This window comes from Anomaloglossus baeobatrachus, chromosome 7 (assembly GCF_048569485.1).
Source record: "Anomaloglossus baeobatrachus isolate aAnoBae1 chromosome 7, aAnoBae1.hap1, whole genome shotgun sequence".
Lineage (NCBI taxonomy): Eukaryota > Metazoa > Chordata > Amphibia > Anura > Aromobatidae > Anomaloglossus > Anomaloglossus baeobatrachus.
In genome coordinates this window covers 255,094,719-255,112,941 of record NC_134359.1, presented here as the reverse complement: position 1 = coordinate 255,112,941, position 18,223 = coordinate 255,094,719, and the positions used below count along the sequence as shown (strand labels likewise).

Below are 18,223 nucleotides of genomic sequence, written 5' to 3'. Positions count from 1 at the left end.
GAACAGTGCGTTGTGCCTCTTGGCCACACCCAGGGTGCACCGAGCAGCCTAATTAACATATTTGCTTAAACTTTAGTTTCAGCAGATCAGAGTCAGCGACTGGAAAAGTAAAAGTGTGATTTTTACAAGGGCTGTATCCTCTACAAGGCAAAGTGGTTACTTAGTATTGCCAGTTTAGGCTGAAAGGTTCCCTTTAACTAGCCCCGGCACAGAATGAAACCTTCCAGACATTTTCGGCCATTTCCTCCTATAACTATTCGGTTATGGATGGAAGAACATACATTTACAAACAGGAATCTCATCATTCCAAGCAAAGAAAGGGGGATCAGAATTGATTTAAAGGGGTTTTTCCTTTAAATACTTTTCCCTTATTTCCTAGCCCCTGTATGGACAACGGGCTGGGAAATAAAAAGCACGTAAAAAATTAACAAAAAACAAAACAAAAAAAACAACACGTACTCCCCTCATGGGCAGGCGCTGCTCTTCCACACTGGTTGCCATGTCTCCTGCATAAACAATATGACATAATGGCTGCAGCCTTCATGTTCCATCCACATAGGACCATCCTATTGAAGGCTGCAGCTGACGATTGTCTGCAGCAGTCATTTGACGATGTTTGAGCTAAGACACAGAAGCCAGTGTGCAGGACCCTATGCCGCTCCAGTTTTTCCCACGTTAGGCCCAAACACAGTAAGTTTTAAACCTATGTAAGGGGTATTGCCATTACTAAGATATAGCAGGACAGAAGACGTGTTCACTCCGCGCTGCTGCTGCAGATTATCCAAAGGAAAAGAACCACAGAGGACTGAGGTTCCTTTCTTTTCCTGCAGGTGAAGCTCGTCATGGCTTTGAAATGCATTGAATAAACACCACTTTTTTCTACTGTTGTGTCCTGGATCTTCCCGGGAAAGTCTTCAGCAGCAGCGCGGAGTGAACACGACGTCTGGCCTTTTTGCTGCACTGTCCTGTGCACTCGTGTATCTGAAGCAGCTGCTCCATTATTAAAAGGGAGCCTGTCACCAGATTTGGGGCCTATAAGCTGCGGCCACCACCAGTGGGCTCTTATATACAGCATTCTAACATTCTGTATATAAGAGCCCAGGCCGCTGTGTAGAACATAATCACTTTATAATACTCACCTAAACGGTCGGTGCGGTGGAGTTGGGTCAGATGGGTTGCTCTGTTCTCTGGGTGCGGCGCCTCCTTTTTCAGCCATCTTCGCCCTCCTTCTTCTGAAGCCGCGGTACATGACGCATCTTACGTCTTACACACGCGCCGGCATTGAGGTCCTGCGCAGGCGCACTACAATACTTTGATCTGCCCTGCTCAGGACCTCAATGCCGGCGTGTGTGGATGATGTAGGATGCGGCATGCACCACGGCTTCAGAAAAAGGAGGACAAAGATGGCCGAAAGAGGAGGCGCCGGAACCAGAGAACGGAGACACCCATTGGACCAGTCTGCACCGCACCTTAGGTGAGTATTATACAGTGATTTTTATGTTCTACACAGCGGCCTGGGTTCTTATATACGGCATGTTAGAATGCTGTATATAAGAGCCCACTGGTGGTGGCCGCAGCTTATAGGCCCCAAATCTGCTGACAGGTTCCCTTTAAGCATATATCATGTTGGGTGTAACACAACCTGAAAAGATGAGCGTTCCTCTTTCTCTTTGATTCCGTCTATACCAGATAAGACCCTATTTTGCGCCTTTGCTCCTTAGTGTTCCTTCATTACTAGGATAGGTCACCCCATTAAGATTGCACAGGTTTGACCTCTAGTAACCTCACCAATCCCATTATTCTTGTCATTCATGAGGTTACAAATTCTGATATCCAGCAACAGATTTGGGCTTGGACCTAAAGATGTCCGAAAACTCAGGCAGAGAAGCCATTATATGATTACTATAGGATTTTATATTGGTCCATCTTGACTGCTCTGCCCCTAAAGGTACCGTATGTAGTTTTCTATTACTTCTAATCTGACTCCAAGAATAATATAGAATGATGATAATAATAATAATAATAATAATAATAAAAAAATAATAAAAATAAATAAATAATAATAATAAAAAAATAATAATAAAAATAAATAATAATAAAAATATAATAATAAATAATAAATAATTATTATTATTATTATTTATATTTTATCGCTTTTTCTAAAGTTTATATAATCAGAAAACCCCCTTTTTTGTTTTCTTGCGCTCTTCCGCCTCCTGGTGGCGGGAAAAATACCCCACTGCCGAAAAATACGCTGGTGGCTACATGCGTGACTTACATGTTGCTGCCGGTCGGAAAGTATTTTCCACAATCTTGGGAAAAGCTGTATCCAAATCTTCTCCGCCAAGGGGGTGGATATGTGACACAGCTGGACGAAGGAGATGAGGAGGGCTCCGGTCTGCAGAGGACACAGACAGCATCATAGCAGGAATATGACGGCCCCATCAGGTCCACGGCGATGGAGGAGAAGCCGCACTCACCTTCACTTCACGCAGAGAGTCCAGGAATTTGTCGTGTCTGTTGGTTAACATGTGCAGCTGGTTACCTATGTCCTTTTCGGATTGCTCTTTGGTTTTGGGGTTGGTGCTTTGGTCCCCTGGGGCAAGCTCAATGTCAATTTCAACATCCTGAATATAAAATAAATGGCTTTATTAGCTTAAAATGCAAAAAAAAAAAAAAATTCCTTTACAATTTCCACTAGGTGGCGCTATACTAACAAATCTGGACTTCTACTGCCACCTTTAGCAGAGAAGATCCAGCAGTTTTAATGCTGTCCCCCCAGGGGGCGCTGTACCGTTCTTTGTTGATCGGCTGCAGTGGTGACATAACAGACAGCACTGCAGCCAATCACTATATTGCAATCTAAACTACACCGGCTTAGCTGCTGAACTCTGAGATTGGAATAAGCGCTGTTGATGTGATGTTACCGCTGCAGCCGATCAACAAAAACAAGAGTAGCTGGAGTGAGGCATTGCTGTATGGGGTCGGGTATAATACAAAGCTCAGTTTATTGTACCGGCCTGAGCCCGTAGGCTAACCATTTGAAATAGAACAATCCCCTTTAAACCTGACAGCAATATTTTACTATTTAAAGGGACTCCGCTACCAGGTTTTTGCCACTTAATCTGAGAGCAGCATGATGAAGGAAAAGAGACCCTGATTTAATCTAAGAGCAGCATGATGAAGGAAAAGAGACCCTGATTTAATCTAAAAGCAGCATGATGAAGGAAAAGAGACCCTGATTTAATCTAAGAGCAGCATGATGAAGGAAAAGAGACCCTGATTTAATCTAAGAGCAGCATGACGAAGGAAAAGAGACCCTGATTTAATCTAAAAGCAGCATGATGAAGGAAAAGAGACCCTGATTTAATCTAAAAGCAGCATGATGAAGGAAAAGAGACCCTGATTTAATCTAAGAGCAGCATGATGAAGGAAAAGAGACCCTGATTTAATCTAAGAGCAGCATGATGAAGGAAAAGAGACCCTGATTTAATCTGAGAGCAGCATGATGAAGGAAAAGAGACCCTGATTTAATCTGAGAGCAGCATGACGAAGGAAAAGAGACCCTGATTTAATCTAAGAGCAGCATGATGAAGGAAAAGAGACCCTGATTTAATCTGAGAGCAGCATGATGAAGGAAAAGAGACCCTGATTTAATCTAAGAGCAGCATGACGAAGGAAGAGACCCTGATTTAATCTGAGAGCAGCATGATGAAGGAAAAGAGACCCTGATTTAATCTGAGAGCAGCATGACGAAGGAAAAGAGACCCTGATTTAATCTAAGAGCAGCATGATGAAGGAAAAGAGACCCTGATTTAATCTGAGAGGAGCATGATGAAGGAAAAGAGACCCTGATTTAATCTAAGAGCAGCATGATGAAGGAAAAGAGACCCTGATTTAATCTAAAAGCAGCATGATGAAGGAAAAGAGACCCTGATTTAATCTAAGAGCAGCATGATGAAGGAAAAGAGACCCTGATTTAATCTGAGAGCAGCATGATGAAGGAAAAATACTGATAAAACACTGATTGTATTGAAACTATAGGAAGCTGCTGAGCAAGTGACATCTCTAGAATCTGGCTGTCCATTCCTAAACTATGCAGCTTTCAGAGTAAAGGGAATCTGTCCCAAGTTTTTTGCTTTTCCATCTGAGAGCAGCATAATGTAGAGACAGAGACCCTGATTCCAGTGATGTGTCACTTATGGAGCTGTTTGCTGTCAATTTGATAAAATCACTGTTTTCTCTGCTGTAGATCTAGCAGTTATACAGAGCTCATGAATATGCTGGATGCCAAGTAGTTCTGTAATGATAATCTCCTGCTCATTAAATAGCGATTTTATAAAACTATACTAAGCAGCCCAGTAAGTGACATATCGCTGAAATCAGGGTCTCATTTTCACTACAGGACTAATTGTTGTGTGCACGACAGTTCAGCTGATCTGTGTAACTCCGCCCCCACCACTGATTGGTAGCTTGCTGACAATGTACAGTGCACTGCTGCCAATCACTGGTGTGGGCGGGGTTATTGCACAGCTCAGCATTCAGACCACTGCTACATCTACAGCAGAAATAACAGGGATTTAAATAAAACGACAACGAACAGCCGAGTTAGTGACATATCACTGGAATCGGGCTTTCCGCCCCATCAAAGTGTTCTCAGGTTACATATCAAAAAACCTGCTGATAGATTTTCTTTAGTGAGTTAATAACGTGAGAGGCTGAAGAGCGTGGATCCTCTATGTGATCTCCATGCACCACCTATGTAGTTTGGCAATGGTCGGATACATATTGATCTCTGGGGTGCGATTGTTGGTACCTCGGCAATGCTCTCCACCCATTTTAAGCCTCTTAATCCAGCACTAATACTTATCTCTGTCCTAACTTTTTAGTAATGCATCTAATGGATGCTACACAGCCAAAAGTGCTGGAAATTAAGAATCTGGTTTTCCTTCTTCATTTTTCACCTTCCTTAAAAGGTGTTTTCCCACGAACAAAGTTAATATTAAAGTTGGAAAAATAATATTTTCCACAATTGGATGGGTTTTAAAAAAAAATGTTCCTGTGCTGAGATAATCCTATATATGTGTCCCTGCTGTGTACTGTGTAATGGCCGTGTCTGACCGTACAGGGACATGGTCTGATCATACCTGGGCCGGGTAGGAAGCAAAAATGTATACAGCATTGGATTATAGATGATTCTTTTTGTGAGGTAAAACATGTCATTTTTAAAAAATGTTTTACCTCAGAGAAAGAATAGTTTAAGATTTTGTGCTGTAATATCTGTATACTTTTTTTACTTCCTCCCTGGCCCAGGAGCTGTGGTGTGATCAGACCATGTTCATGTATGGTCAGACACGGCCATTACACAGTACACAGCAGGGGCACATATATATAAGATTATCTCAGCACAGGGATATATTTTTTAAACACATCCAATTGTGGAAATTATTATTATTCCAAGATCAATTGATTAAAATGTACTTTGATTGTGGGACAACCCCCTAAAAAAGGTGAATCCTGCTGTAAATGTCTAAGTCTCCTACTACAAAATATGGCAGCATTCAGACGGTATATTGGGAATGTAATTTGGGGTCTATATAACGGTTCATGCAAAATAGCATGGATGACCACTGTACCCCAAATATACCATATTTTTCAAATTATAAGACACACTTTTCCTCCCAAAAATGTGGGCAGAAAATGAGGGGTGCAGCTTATAATCCGAATGTAGCTTCCCGGGGGTGGTGGAGATGGGATCACAGGAGGCAGGGGAGATGCTGTGGGCTCTGTGCTGTGAGGCAGGGGGCCACCATTCTGAAAAAGTCGGCGGGGCGGGCTTCAAACAATGGCGCCCGGAGTTGGTGCGTGTGCAGATGGAGCTGTCGGCTCAAGAGCTCATCTGTGCACGCGCCGCCTCCAGTCCGCTGCTCTCCCTGCAGCGAATTTAAGGAAAATGATGCCTGGAGGTGGCGCATGTGCAAATGAGATCTCAGCTTCTCAGTGAGCTCAATCTGCGCACGCACCGACTCGGGGAGCCATCTCGTTGAAGCCAGAATCTGGATGTTCCTCCTGCCTCACAGTGCCCACAGCGAGCATCTGGGACCATTCGCAGCATGACTCCACCACCACCCCTGCATTCTGTGAATCCTGCCACCCCCCTCTTGTAAGACACCACCAGATTATAAGGTGGATCCCATATTTTATTCCCACCTCCCCCCTTTGTTTTTTTCTTTTCTCTAAATTTGGGGTGCGTCTTATAATCCAGTGCTTCTTATAAAATAAAAAGTACGATAGCCCAGATCTGTAGAGCAGAAGCAGCCATAGAAGTGTTGATCCCTGCATCCACTGTCTCGGGGGGCAGCAAACCACTCCCCCACCATAATGAAAACCGGCTGTGAGGACATAGGGATATATTCTGGGCTATGAAGCCATATTCCTATAGCCGCCATCTTGTCAAGGTAGTAAGGTCTAAAGCTGGGGTCACACTAAGCGACAGCGACAACGACGTCGCTGTTACGTCACCATTTTCGGTGACGTAACAGCGACCTTGTAAGTCGCTGTTATGATCGCTGCTTAGCTGTCAAACACAGCAGAAGCAGCGATCATAACGTCGCTGTGCTACATGTGCAGAGAGCAGGGAGCCGCGCTTAGCGCTGGCTCCTTGCTCTCCTAGGTACAGTACATATCGGTACCCGATGTGTGCTGCAGCTACATGTCACACTGCAGAGAGCAGGGAGCCGCGCGCACTGCTTAGCGCTGGCTTCCTGCTCTCCTTGCTACAGTATACATCGGGTTAATTACCCGATGCGTACTGCAGCCACATGTGCACAGAGCAGGAGCCGGCGCTGGCAGCAAGGGCGGAGGCTGGTAACGAAGGTAAATATCGGGTAACCAGGGAAAGGGCTTCCCTTGGTTACCCGATGTTTACGCTGGTTACAGCTTCGCAGCTGCCAGACGCCGGCTCCTGCTCGCTTCATTTCGTCGCTCTCTCGCTGTCACACACAGCGATGTGTGTGTCACAGCGGGAGAGTGACGACCAAAAAATGAAGCAGGACATTCAGCAACGACCTGCGACCTCACAGCAGGGGCCAGGTCGTTGCTGGATGTCACACACAGCGACGGGACGTCGCTGCAACGTCACAGAAAATGGTGACGTAGCAGCGACGTCGTTGTCGCTGTGTGTGACACCAGCTTTAGGAGGCTTCAATCAGTATGCTAATAAACGTGAGGACATTGTCTGTGGAGCCGAAGGCAATCCCCTATGATATGGAAATTAGCTGAGCTGTTGGGCCTGAGAACACAAAGGGAGAGGAAGACCCCCTGGGGGGTTGTGTCCATTCATCAAAGAGAGTGGACAGGAACTTAGCAAAACAAAAGGAACGCTTCAAGAGACATCTAGGAAGCTAATCCCAGCAGGAGTGCATATTACTGGCTCTGTAATATCATACACAGTTATGATATTATCGTGCGTCTGAGCCATACACCCCCTACATCGTTAGAATCGGGACGGCGAGCCGCATCTCTACATACCCTCGAATTCTTTGTCGCGCCCTAGGGTGGTGAGATACAGAGAACTGCGAGTAGGAGTCCGGTAGATGAGTCGTGCTTGACTCAATATGCAGAGGGGACCCAGACGGATCTGATGACACCAGAACCGCCCCGATCGTACCTCCCAGTCCGGAGTTGCGGATAATATTCACTTTGGATATTATTTTGACTCAAAACAGGGGGTGGTGCAGTACTAACCTGTGAGGTCACCAAAAGGGGAGGGTGCACGAATTGTAGCCAGTTGATAACCTCAGTACAGCCATTTTTAGCTCGTCTTTGCTCGGGGGTCTGTGTCTGAGAACACATGTGAGAAAGTCCCTGGAACAGGGTTGAACAGCGCCCCCCTGTGGCCAGATGCATAAGGTAACTGCTTGAACTGTATGCCTGTTTGTAAACCATGCTTTATTTATAAATGTACTCTGACCTATTTATGTATATATTCTGTAGATCCCGTATTGTATATATTGTAGTTTCTAGTGTGGCTTAGGCCGATTAAAATATTATAATTAATCTTGGGCTGTTCTGTTATCTCGATCCTAAACCCCATGTCTGTGTGCTCGGCTTAATAGTGATCGTAATCGATTGGTGGCAGTGAGTTTATGCCAAGTCTCATTGTGGGGCAACCAGTGAGATTAAAGGAGGTTTAGATATATTCCGTCCGCTGAGGTCGGGGGAATATATACCTTACTCTCACCGGGAGTCCTTCAATCATCGGCATAGTAGAATAGCGGCCTCCTTGCTTATTGTCGGGCAATTCCATAATTGGCCTGACTATAAGAGGGGCGCTAGAGAGCGCGTCACGTGCTCTGTCTGACTGCAGGGTGGTGGAAAGGGGGGCTGTAGCTTCCGCTTCCTACCCCCCTGTTCGTAACACCGGCTAATAGAAGTATCCAAGGAACCTGCCATAAATGTAATTTCCCACAACCTAAAGAAAAGGTTACGGGCGATGTGGATCCGCTGTGTGACATGTACAGCGGGTTCAGTCTCTCCGCCATCGGTCATTTCTTGTTCTCCGCAGGAAACAGAGGTTCTGATAGATCTCCTTTCACGAGGGGAACAATGGGACAACTGTTAGGAAGTGTCCCTCTGAGACGCCAAAGCAACAAAAGTTTTGTAAAAGCTTGTAAAAGCAATCCCGTAAAGTATATCTGACCTGTATACAGGAATAAACCAACCCCCCCCCCCTCACCCTCCCGGCTCGGAATTCCTTAATAAACAATACCTCTTCCTTGGATTCGCTGTTCTCCCTCTCTCTCGGCTCCTGCTTGACGTGGGTAACCATAGCGAACGCCGCCCGGTCGTGACTGTCGGCCAGATTGATGACATTAGTGATAGATGGGAGCATGGCGCCCTGGCAGCTTGTGCCAATTGTAGTGGTCTTCTCGCAGACGGCCAGCAGGAGCTGCGCAGGAGGGGATCAAAGGGTTAATGGGAGCCGAGCTCATCATTGTGCAAACACAAGCCATGTACGAAAGAAGGGAGCCCGGAATAGTCAGAACGGCCGGAAACCATCGAAAACGGAGAGAAAAAGGCCAAATGTTATCCAAAGCCTCCCTGTATTCACTCACATCCTTGGACTTATTTCTTTTGCTTGTAAACCCCTTGACGGATTGATAAAAGCTCGAAGGGGAAAAATGAAGACATAAAAAAGAATATTTGGTATCAATTTGTCTGTAAAAGTCCAATTTATGAACATACAAAATGAAGTAACACGTATGATTAACATAGTAAAGAGAAAAGGCAAGTTGGATATAATTTCACAAAAATCCCCCAAAAAGGGGCAGACAAAATAGTTTTCACCCTCATCAATGTTTAGTTTCGCGCCCTTTGGAATAAATATCTGCAATCAATCGCTTCCTACAACCGTCCACAAGCTTCTTACTCCTCTCATCTGGAATTTTGGACTCTTCTTTATAAACTGCTCCAAGTCCCTCATATATGAAGAAGTCTTCTCCCAACAACAGTTTTAAGATCTCTCCACCGGTGTTTAATGTGATTTAGATCCGGACTCATTGCCGCCACTTCAGAACTCTCCATCGCTTTGTTTCCATCCATTTCTGGGGCTTCTTGAAGTTTGTGTGGGGTCATTGTCCCGCTGGAAGACCCATGACACTGGGCACAACATTGCAACCCCAAATTCCTGTGGTAATCGTCAAATTTCATGATGCCTCGCACACTGTCAAGGCACCCAGTCCCACAGGCAGCAAATCAACTCCAAAATATCTCTGAACCTCCACCATATTTGACTGTAGGTACGGTGTTATTTTCTTTGTAGGCCTCATTCTGTTTTCGGTAAACAGTACAATGATGTGCTTACCTAAAAGCTCCATCTTGGTCTCTTCTGTCCACAAGACGCTTTCCCAGAAGGATTTTGGCTTACTCACGTACATTTTGGCAAACTGCAGTCTAGCTTTTCATGTCTCTGGTGTCAGCAGTGGGGTCCTCCTGGGTCTCCTCCATAGGGTTTCATTTCATTCAAATATTGAATCCAATGAATAATTTTCAGGTCATTTATTGAAGAAGTACAAGTCTACGCGTTTCAGGGGTCTCTAACCCCCCTTCCTCAGGACAGGTAAATGATGACACAGAGGATCTTACAGGCAAAGAACATACAGAAATATATATACACCTTAGGTCATATACGTCAATGATTCATGTACATCATAGGACCACCCACCGAAAAATAAAGAAACCGGCGAGAGAAACACATGGTTAGTTTAAAATAACGTCATAAGGTACATCTTATGACGTTATTTTAAATTAACCATGTGTTTCTCCCGCCGTTTTTTTTTTCTTTTTCGGTGGGTGGTCCTATGACGTAAATGAAGCATTGACGTATATGACCTAAGGTATATATATTTCTGTATGTTCATTGCCTGTAAGATCTTCTGTGTCATCATTTATTTTTCCTGAGGAAGGGGGCAGATACCCCTGAAACGCGTAGACTTGTACTTCTTCAATAAATGACCTGAAAATTATTCATTGGATTCAATGGTGATAAGCGCAGCGATGATCCCCGATTTTCTCTAAAAGTTCCTGTTCCTATTTGACGGGTCCGCAGCTGTCTCCACCAGCCTCAATGCTCCATCAGGTGTTGTGACTGTCTCACAACATCTATAGGTGAGTGCACCTTACAATCCTCCTGTTGTTGTTATCAGTTAAAATCCTATGCGCCTGTCTTTCTCCCACTACTTCTTAGATTCATTCAAATATCGACAGACAGTTCACGCTGACACTGAGGGACCCTGAGACTGCAGGACAGCTTGAACTTCTTTGGAACTTGATATCCACCATCCGCACTATCCTCCGTTGCAACCCTTCATCAATCTTTCTCTGCTGCCCACGTCCAGGGAGATTTGCTACTTGGTTATATTGCACACCATGGACAAAGGAACATCAAGACCTCTGGAGATGGATTTGTAACCTTGAGATTGTTGATATTTTTTGGTTCTATGGTTCAAGTCCTCAGACAACGCTCTTCTGCTCTTTCTGTTCTCCATGCTCAGTGTGGCACACAGACACACAATGGAAAAATTGAGTCAATTTCTCCCCTTATCTGGTTTCAGGTGTGATTTTCATATTGCCCACTCCAGTTCTTTGACATGTGAGTTTGCTGAACATCACATGCTTAAAACAAAGTTTACCAACAATCTTGGAGAGGTAACAAATTTTTCCAGACCATTTTTGGGGGTTTTGTGTGAAATTATGTCTTTTTTTCCTCTGATTGTTGTGTTGTTCCAATACACACAAAAGAAATAAACATGACAAAACGTGTAATAGAAATAATTTTGTGGAGGAAAATACTTTGTTTTCTGAAACAATTTCAAGGGTGCCAACACTTTTTGCCATGACTGTATAAATATGTGCATAAATATATTTATGTCCTCAGTTACACCTCCTGGAAAAGCATATCTCTCAGTGTCTCCATGTAAAATGGGTGCGTCCGTACAAAAGTCTGGCAAGGGTGAGATAGTTTTTGGACAATATGTAAATGAGATCAGACGTGCTGCTGTTGGCGCCAGCTTACCTCTATACACTGTTTAATCCAGAAGTGATTGCCCATTGCTTCCCAGTTCTGAGAACAAGTGACATAAAGCAGCCGATCGTAGACGCGCCGCTTCATGGACGTATCAAAGGCCTCGAAGAATTTAGCCCGAATGTGGGGCTGCGAGCAGCGGAGTCCGGACAGGAACGCCGGCTCCAACTTGGCGGTGAGTTCACTCCCAGAGAGGTTCTCGTCTCTACAAGAGGCAACGCGGATGTTACATAGCCGATATTTATAGCGGAGGGGTCACTACAGGGGGACGGGACGGGAAACCATACACAAGGGGGCTCTGCTACACACACACACACACACACACATATATATACACACACACACATATATATACACACACACACACACACATATATATACACACACACACACATATATATATACACACACACACACACACATATATATATATATACACACACACACATATATATATATATATATACACACACACACACACACACACACACACACATATATATTATAATAGATAGATATAGATAGATATAGATAGATACACACACACACACACACACACACACACACACACACACATCTTTCTACGATAAGCCAAAACAATTCATGCCTTACTCACTCTCCCCAGGTCGACAGCTCCATTGCTGCTCTGGTTTCTAGTGTTTGTCTGCTGCGACTCAGTACATAAAGACGGCATAAGCTGCTGCGCTAACTGGCAGCAGCGCTGACTACATGTGACATCATAACTGCAGACAAACAATAGAAACCGGGGCAGAAAAGGAGAGAAATGCTGGACCTGGGGAGGGTAAATAAAGCACGGGTTGCTTTTCTACAATTAATAGAGCAAACCATTTCTGAGGGTGGACAGCCCCTGTAAGCCCCATATACCACGGACGCCCCCCTCCCACATACACCCCATAGGTCGGCTCTTCATGTACCTGTACACATAATTAACGAGCTCCAAGAACTGGGCGTTTAGCTCCAGGTCTTCTGGAAAGCGCTTTTCTATGTAGGTCATCATCTTCACCAGCAAGATGGATTTTTCCCGCAATGTGGGCGTCTGTGTCATAAGAAAGCAACGTATGAAGACTTACATACTGTACATACAAACGTATATAAGAAGGCACTATATTATCAGAGAACAGGGGGAATGTGGGCAGAAAGCTAAACCATACTGTGTGTGATCAAATCCTGTGCTGCAGAGCATCTCACATATAACCCTATACTGTCCTGCAGAGCATCTCACATATAACCCTATACTGTCCTGCAGAGCATCTCACATATAACCCTATACTGTGCTGCAGAGCATCTCACATATAGCCCTATACTGTCCTGCAGAGCATCTCACATATAGCCCTATACTGTCCAGCAGAGCATCTCACATATAACCCTATACTGTCCTGCAGAGCATCTCACATATAGCCCTATACTGTCCTGCAGAGCATCTCACATATAACCCTGAATGCAGCATGGCTGTCATACTTCCCAACGCACATACTAAACATGTTTCCCAAATGCAGAGTGAACAGACCCTTAAAAAGGACTGGTCACTGGATCAAGAATGGCCAGTTTTTGCTTTTATGTTATTCCCGCTGCTCCCCAGAATGGTCATTTTTGTATTTTAATCCTCCATATGGCTTCAGAGATATGGGCCTTTTAATTTAGTGCAATATTTTATGGCCTTTGCAAGTTTGGGTGGCTCACAGGATCCTCGGGGGCGGGTCTGTAGGCTGCTCTGCATAATTAACCTGAGCCACACCCCATTGTAAACACTATAAAAATTAGCACCGAATAAAAAAAGGCCCATATCTCTGGACCTGTATGGTGGGTTCAAATAAATAAAAAGAAGGGAATTTTGTTTACTTACCGTAAATTCCTTTTCTTCTAGCTCCAATTGGGAGACCCAGACCATTGGGTGTATAGGCTATGCCTCCGGAGGCCGCACAAAGTATTACACTAAAAGTGTAACCCCTCCCCTTCTGCCTATACACCCCCCGTGCTCCCACGGGCTCCTCAGTTTTGGTGCAAAAGCAAGAAGGAGGAAAAAAATTATAAACTGGTTTTAAGTAAATTCAATCCGAAGGAATATCGGAGAACTGAAACCATTCAACATGAACAACATGTGTACACAAAAAAACAGGGGCGGGTGCTGGGTCTCCCAATTGGAGCTAGAAGAAAAGGAATTTACGGTAAGTAAACAAAATTCCCTTCTTCTTTGTCGCTCCATTGGGAGACCCAGACCATTGGGACGTCCAAAAGCAGTCCCTGGGTGGGTAAAATAATACCTCGTAATAGAGCCGTAAAACGGCCCCTTCCTACAGGTGGGCAACCGCCGCCTGAAGGACTCGTCTACCTAGGCTGGCATCCGCCGAAGCATAGGTATGCACCTGATAGTGCTTCGTGAAAGTGTGCAGGCTCGACCAGGTAGCCGCCTGACACACCTGCTGAGCCGTAGCCTGGTGCCTCAAAGCCCAGGACGCACCCACGGCTCTAGTAGAATGGGCCTTCAGCCCTGAGGGAACCGGAAGCCCAGCAGAACGGTAAGCTTCGAGAATTGGTTCCTTGATCCACCGAGCCAGGGTTGATTTGGAAGCCTGTGACCCTTTACGCTGGCCAGCGACAAGGACAAAGAGTGCATCCGAGCGGCGCAAGGGCGCCGTACGAGAAATGTAGAGTCTGAGTGCTCTCACCAGATCTAACAAGTGCAAATCCTTTTCACATTGGTGAACTGGATGAGGACAAAAAGAAGGTAAGGAGATATCCTGATTGAGATGAAAGGGGGATACCACCTTAGGGAGGAATTCCGGAACCGGACGTAGAACCACCTTGTCCTGGTGAAACGCCAGGAAAGGGGCTTTGCATGACAGCGCTGCTAGCTCAGACACTCTCCGAAGAGAAGTGACTGCAACTAGGAAAACCACTTTCTGCGAAAGGCGTGAGAGAGAAATATCTCTCATTGGCTCGAATGGTGGTTTCTGAAGAACCCTCAACACCCTGTTCAGATCCCAGGGTTCTAAAGGCCGCTTGTAAGGAGGAACGATGTGACAAACCCCCTGCAGGAACGTGCGTACCTGTGGAAGCCTGGCAAGGCGCTTCTGGAAAAACACAGAAAGCGCTGAGACTTGTCCCTTAAGGGAGCCGAGCGACAAACCCTTTCCCAGTCCAGATTGAAGGAAGGACAGAAAAGTGGGCAAGGCAAAAGGCCAGGGAGAAAAACCCTGAGCAGAGCACCACGACAGGAAAATTTTCCACGTCCTGTGGTAGATCTTGGCGGACGTTGGTTTCCTAGCCTGTCTCATAGTGGCAATGACGTCTTGAGATAACCCTGAAGACGCTAGGATCCAGGACTCAATGGCCACACAGTCAGGTTGAGGGCCGCAGAATTCAGATGGAAAAACGGCCCTTGAGACAGCAAGTCTGGTCGGTCTGGTAGTGCCCACGGTTGGCCGACCGTGAGATGCCACAGATCCGGGTACCACGACCTCCTCGGCCAGTCTGGAGCGACGAGGATGACGCGGCGGCAGTCGGCCCTGATCTTGCGTAACACTCTGGGCAACAGTGCCAGCGGAGGAAACACATAAGGGAGCTGAAACTGCGACCAATCCTGAACTAAGGCGTCTGCCGTCAGAGCTCTGGGATCTTGAGACCGTGCCATGAACATCGGTACCTTGTTGTTGTGCCGGGACGCCATGAGGTCGACGTCCGGCATGCCCCAGCGGCAACAGATCTCCTGAAACACGTCCGGGTGAAGGGACCATTCCCCTGCGTCCATGCCCTGGCGACTGAGATAATCTGCTTCCCAGTTTTCCACGCCTGGGATGTGAACTGCAGAGATGGTGGAGGCCGTTGCTTCCACCCACAGCAAAATCCGCCGGACTTCCAGGAAGGCTTGCCGACTGCGTGTGCCGCCTTGGTGGTTGATGTATGCCACCGCTGTGGAATTGTCCGACTGAATTCGGATCTGCTTGCCTTCCAGCCACTGCTGGAACGCTTTCAGGGCAAGGTACACTGCCCGTATTTCCAGAACATTGATCTGAAGCGATGACTCTTGTTGGGTCCACGTACCCTGAGCCCTGTGGTGGAGAAAAACCGCTCCCCACCCTGACAGACTCGCGTCCGTCGTGACCACCTCCCAGGATGGGGGTAGGAAGGATTTCCCCTTTGATAATGAAGTGGGAAGAAGCCACCACCGAAGGGAAGCTTTGGTCGCTTGAGAGAGGGAGACAGTCCCTGTCGAGGGACGTCGGCTTCCTGTCCCATTTGCGTAGGATGTCCCATTGAAGAGGACGCAGGTGAAACTGCGCGAAAGGGACTGCCTCCATTGCTGCCACCATCTTCCCCAGGAAGTGCATGAGGCGCCTCAAGGGGTGTGACTGGCCTTGAAGGAGAGATTGTACCCCTTTCTGTAGTGACTGCTGCTTGATCAGCGGAAGCTTCACTATCGCTGAGAGGGTATGAAACTCCATGCCAAGATATGTCAGCGATTGGGCCGGTGTCAGATTTGACTTCGGAAAATTGATGATCCACCCGAAACTCTGGAGAGTCTCCAGGGTAGCTTCGAGGCTGCGTTGGCATGCCTCTTGAGAGGGTGCCTTGATCAGCAGATCGTCCAAGTACGGGATCACCGAGTGACCCTGAGAGTGAAGGACCGCTACTACAGTAGCCATAACCTTGGTAAAAACCCGTGGGGCTGTTGCCAGACCGAACGGCAGTGCCACGAACTGCAGGTGTTCGTTTCCTATGGCGAAGCGCAGGAAGCACTGGTGCTCCGGAGCAATCGGTACGTGGAGATAAGCATCTTTGATATCGATCGATGCAAGGAAATTTCCTTGGGACATTGAGGCGATGACGGAGCGGAGGGATTCCATCCGGAACCGCCTGGTTTTTACGTGTTTGTTGAGCAGTTTCAGGTCCAGGACAGGGCGGAAAGACCCGTCCTTCTTTGGGACCACAACAAGTTGGAGTAAAAACCGTGGCCCTGTTGCTGAAGAGGAACAGGGATCACCAATCCTTCTGCCTTCAGAGTGCGCAGCGCCTGCAGAAGAGCCTCTGCTCGCTCGGGAGGCGGGGATGACCTGAAGAATCGAGTCGGGGGACGAGAGGTGAACTCTATCTTGTAACCGTGAGACAGAATGTCTCTAACCCAGCGGTCTTTTATTCGTGGCAGCCAGGTGTCGCAAAAGCGGGAGAGCCTGCCACCGACCAAGGATGCGGGATGAGGAGGTCGAAAGTCATGAGGAAGCCGCTTTGTTAGCTGCCCCTCCGGTGGTCTTTTTAGGACGTGACTTAGACCGCCATGCATCAGAGTTCCTTTGCTCTTTCTGAGGCCTTTTGGACGAGGAGAATTGGGACCTGCCCGCGCCCCGAAAGGACCGAAACCTCGACTGCCCTCTCCTCTGTTGGGGTATGTTCGGTTTGGACTGGGGTAAGGATGTATCCTTTCCCTTGGATTGTTTGATGATTTCATCCAAACGCTCGCCAAACAATCTGTCGCCAGAAATTGGCAAACTGGTTAAGCGCTTTTTGGAAGCAGAATCTGCCTTCCATTCCCGTAGCCACAAGGCCCTGCGGAGTACCACCGAATTGGCGGCTGCCACCGCCGTACGGCTCGCAGAGTCCAGGACAGCATTAATAGCGTAAGACGCAAATGCCGAGGTCTGAGTGGTAATGGACGCCACTTGTGGCGCGGACGTGCATGTGGCTGCTTCAATTTGCGCTTGATCTGCTGAGATAGCTTGTAGCGCCCATACGGCTGCGAATGCTGGGGCAAAAGAAGCGCCGATCGCTTCATAGATGGATTTCAACCAGAGCTCCATCTGCCTGTCAGTGGCATCCTTGAGTGAAGCCCCATCTTCCACTGCAAGTATGGACCTAGCCGCCAGTCTGGAGATTGGAGGATCCACTTTGGGACACTGAGTCCAACCTTTAACCACGTCAGGTGGAAAGGGATAACGTGTATCCTTAAGGCGCTTAGAAAAACGCTTATCTGGACAAGCATGGTGATTCTGGACTGCCTCTCTGAAATCAGAGTGGTCCAGAAACATACTCGGTGTACGCTTGGGGAACCTGAACCGGAATTTCTCCTGCTGAGAAGCCGACTCCTCTGCTGGAGGGACTGAGGGAGAAATATCCAGCATTTGATTGATGGATGCAATAAGATCGTTCACTATGGCGTCCCCGTCTGGAGTATTAAGATTGAGAGCGCCCTCAGGATCAGAATCCTGATCAGCTACCTCCGCTTCATCAACTCGAGATTCCCCTCGCTGATACCCTGAACAATATGATGATGTCGAGGGAAAATCTAAGCGAGCTCGCTTAGTCGGTCTGGGGCTGGGGTCTGTGTCAGAACCCTCAGCCTGGGATCTATGAGATACCCCTGGAGGACATTGTTGGTCCAACTGAAGGGAGCCAGGGAACAAAGATTCAACAGAGTCCCTGTGCTGAGATACCGGCCTGTACTGCAAGGCTTCTAGTATCTTAGCCATAGTCTCAGAGAGTTTTGCAAACTCTGTCCCCGTCACCTGGACATTGTCAGCAGGTGGCTCCCCCTGGGCCCCTCTTAGCAGAGGCTCTGGCTGAGTAAGTCGTATAGACCTGGCTCACTATGAATGCGGGTGCTCTAGGGAAACAGTCAATACTCCA

General features: G+C 46.9%; 1 protein-coding gene across 1 annotated transcript in view; it reads right to left on the bottom strand.

Moving 5' to 3' along the window:
- TRRAP (transformation/transcription domain associated protein) overlaps nucleotides 1–18,223 on the bottom strand; it is a 467,034-nt gene that overhangs the window by 163,938 nt on the left and 284,873 nt on the right. The window contains exons 47-51 of the mRNA XM_075319755.1: nucleotides 12,520–12,641; nucleotides 11,576–11,789; nucleotides 8,771–8,950; nucleotides 2,481–2,627; nucleotides 2,279–2,398 (exon numbers count right to left, since the gene is read on the bottom strand). Coding sequence (XP_075175870.1) covers nucleotides 2,279–2,398; nucleotides 2,481–2,627; nucleotides 8,771–8,950; nucleotides 11,576–11,789; nucleotides 12,520–12,641 — 783 coding nt within the window. The remainder of the gene's footprint in view (nucleotides 1–2,278; nucleotides 2,399–2,480; nucleotides 2,628–8,770; nucleotides 8,951–11,575; nucleotides 11,790–12,519; nucleotides 12,642–18,223) is intronic.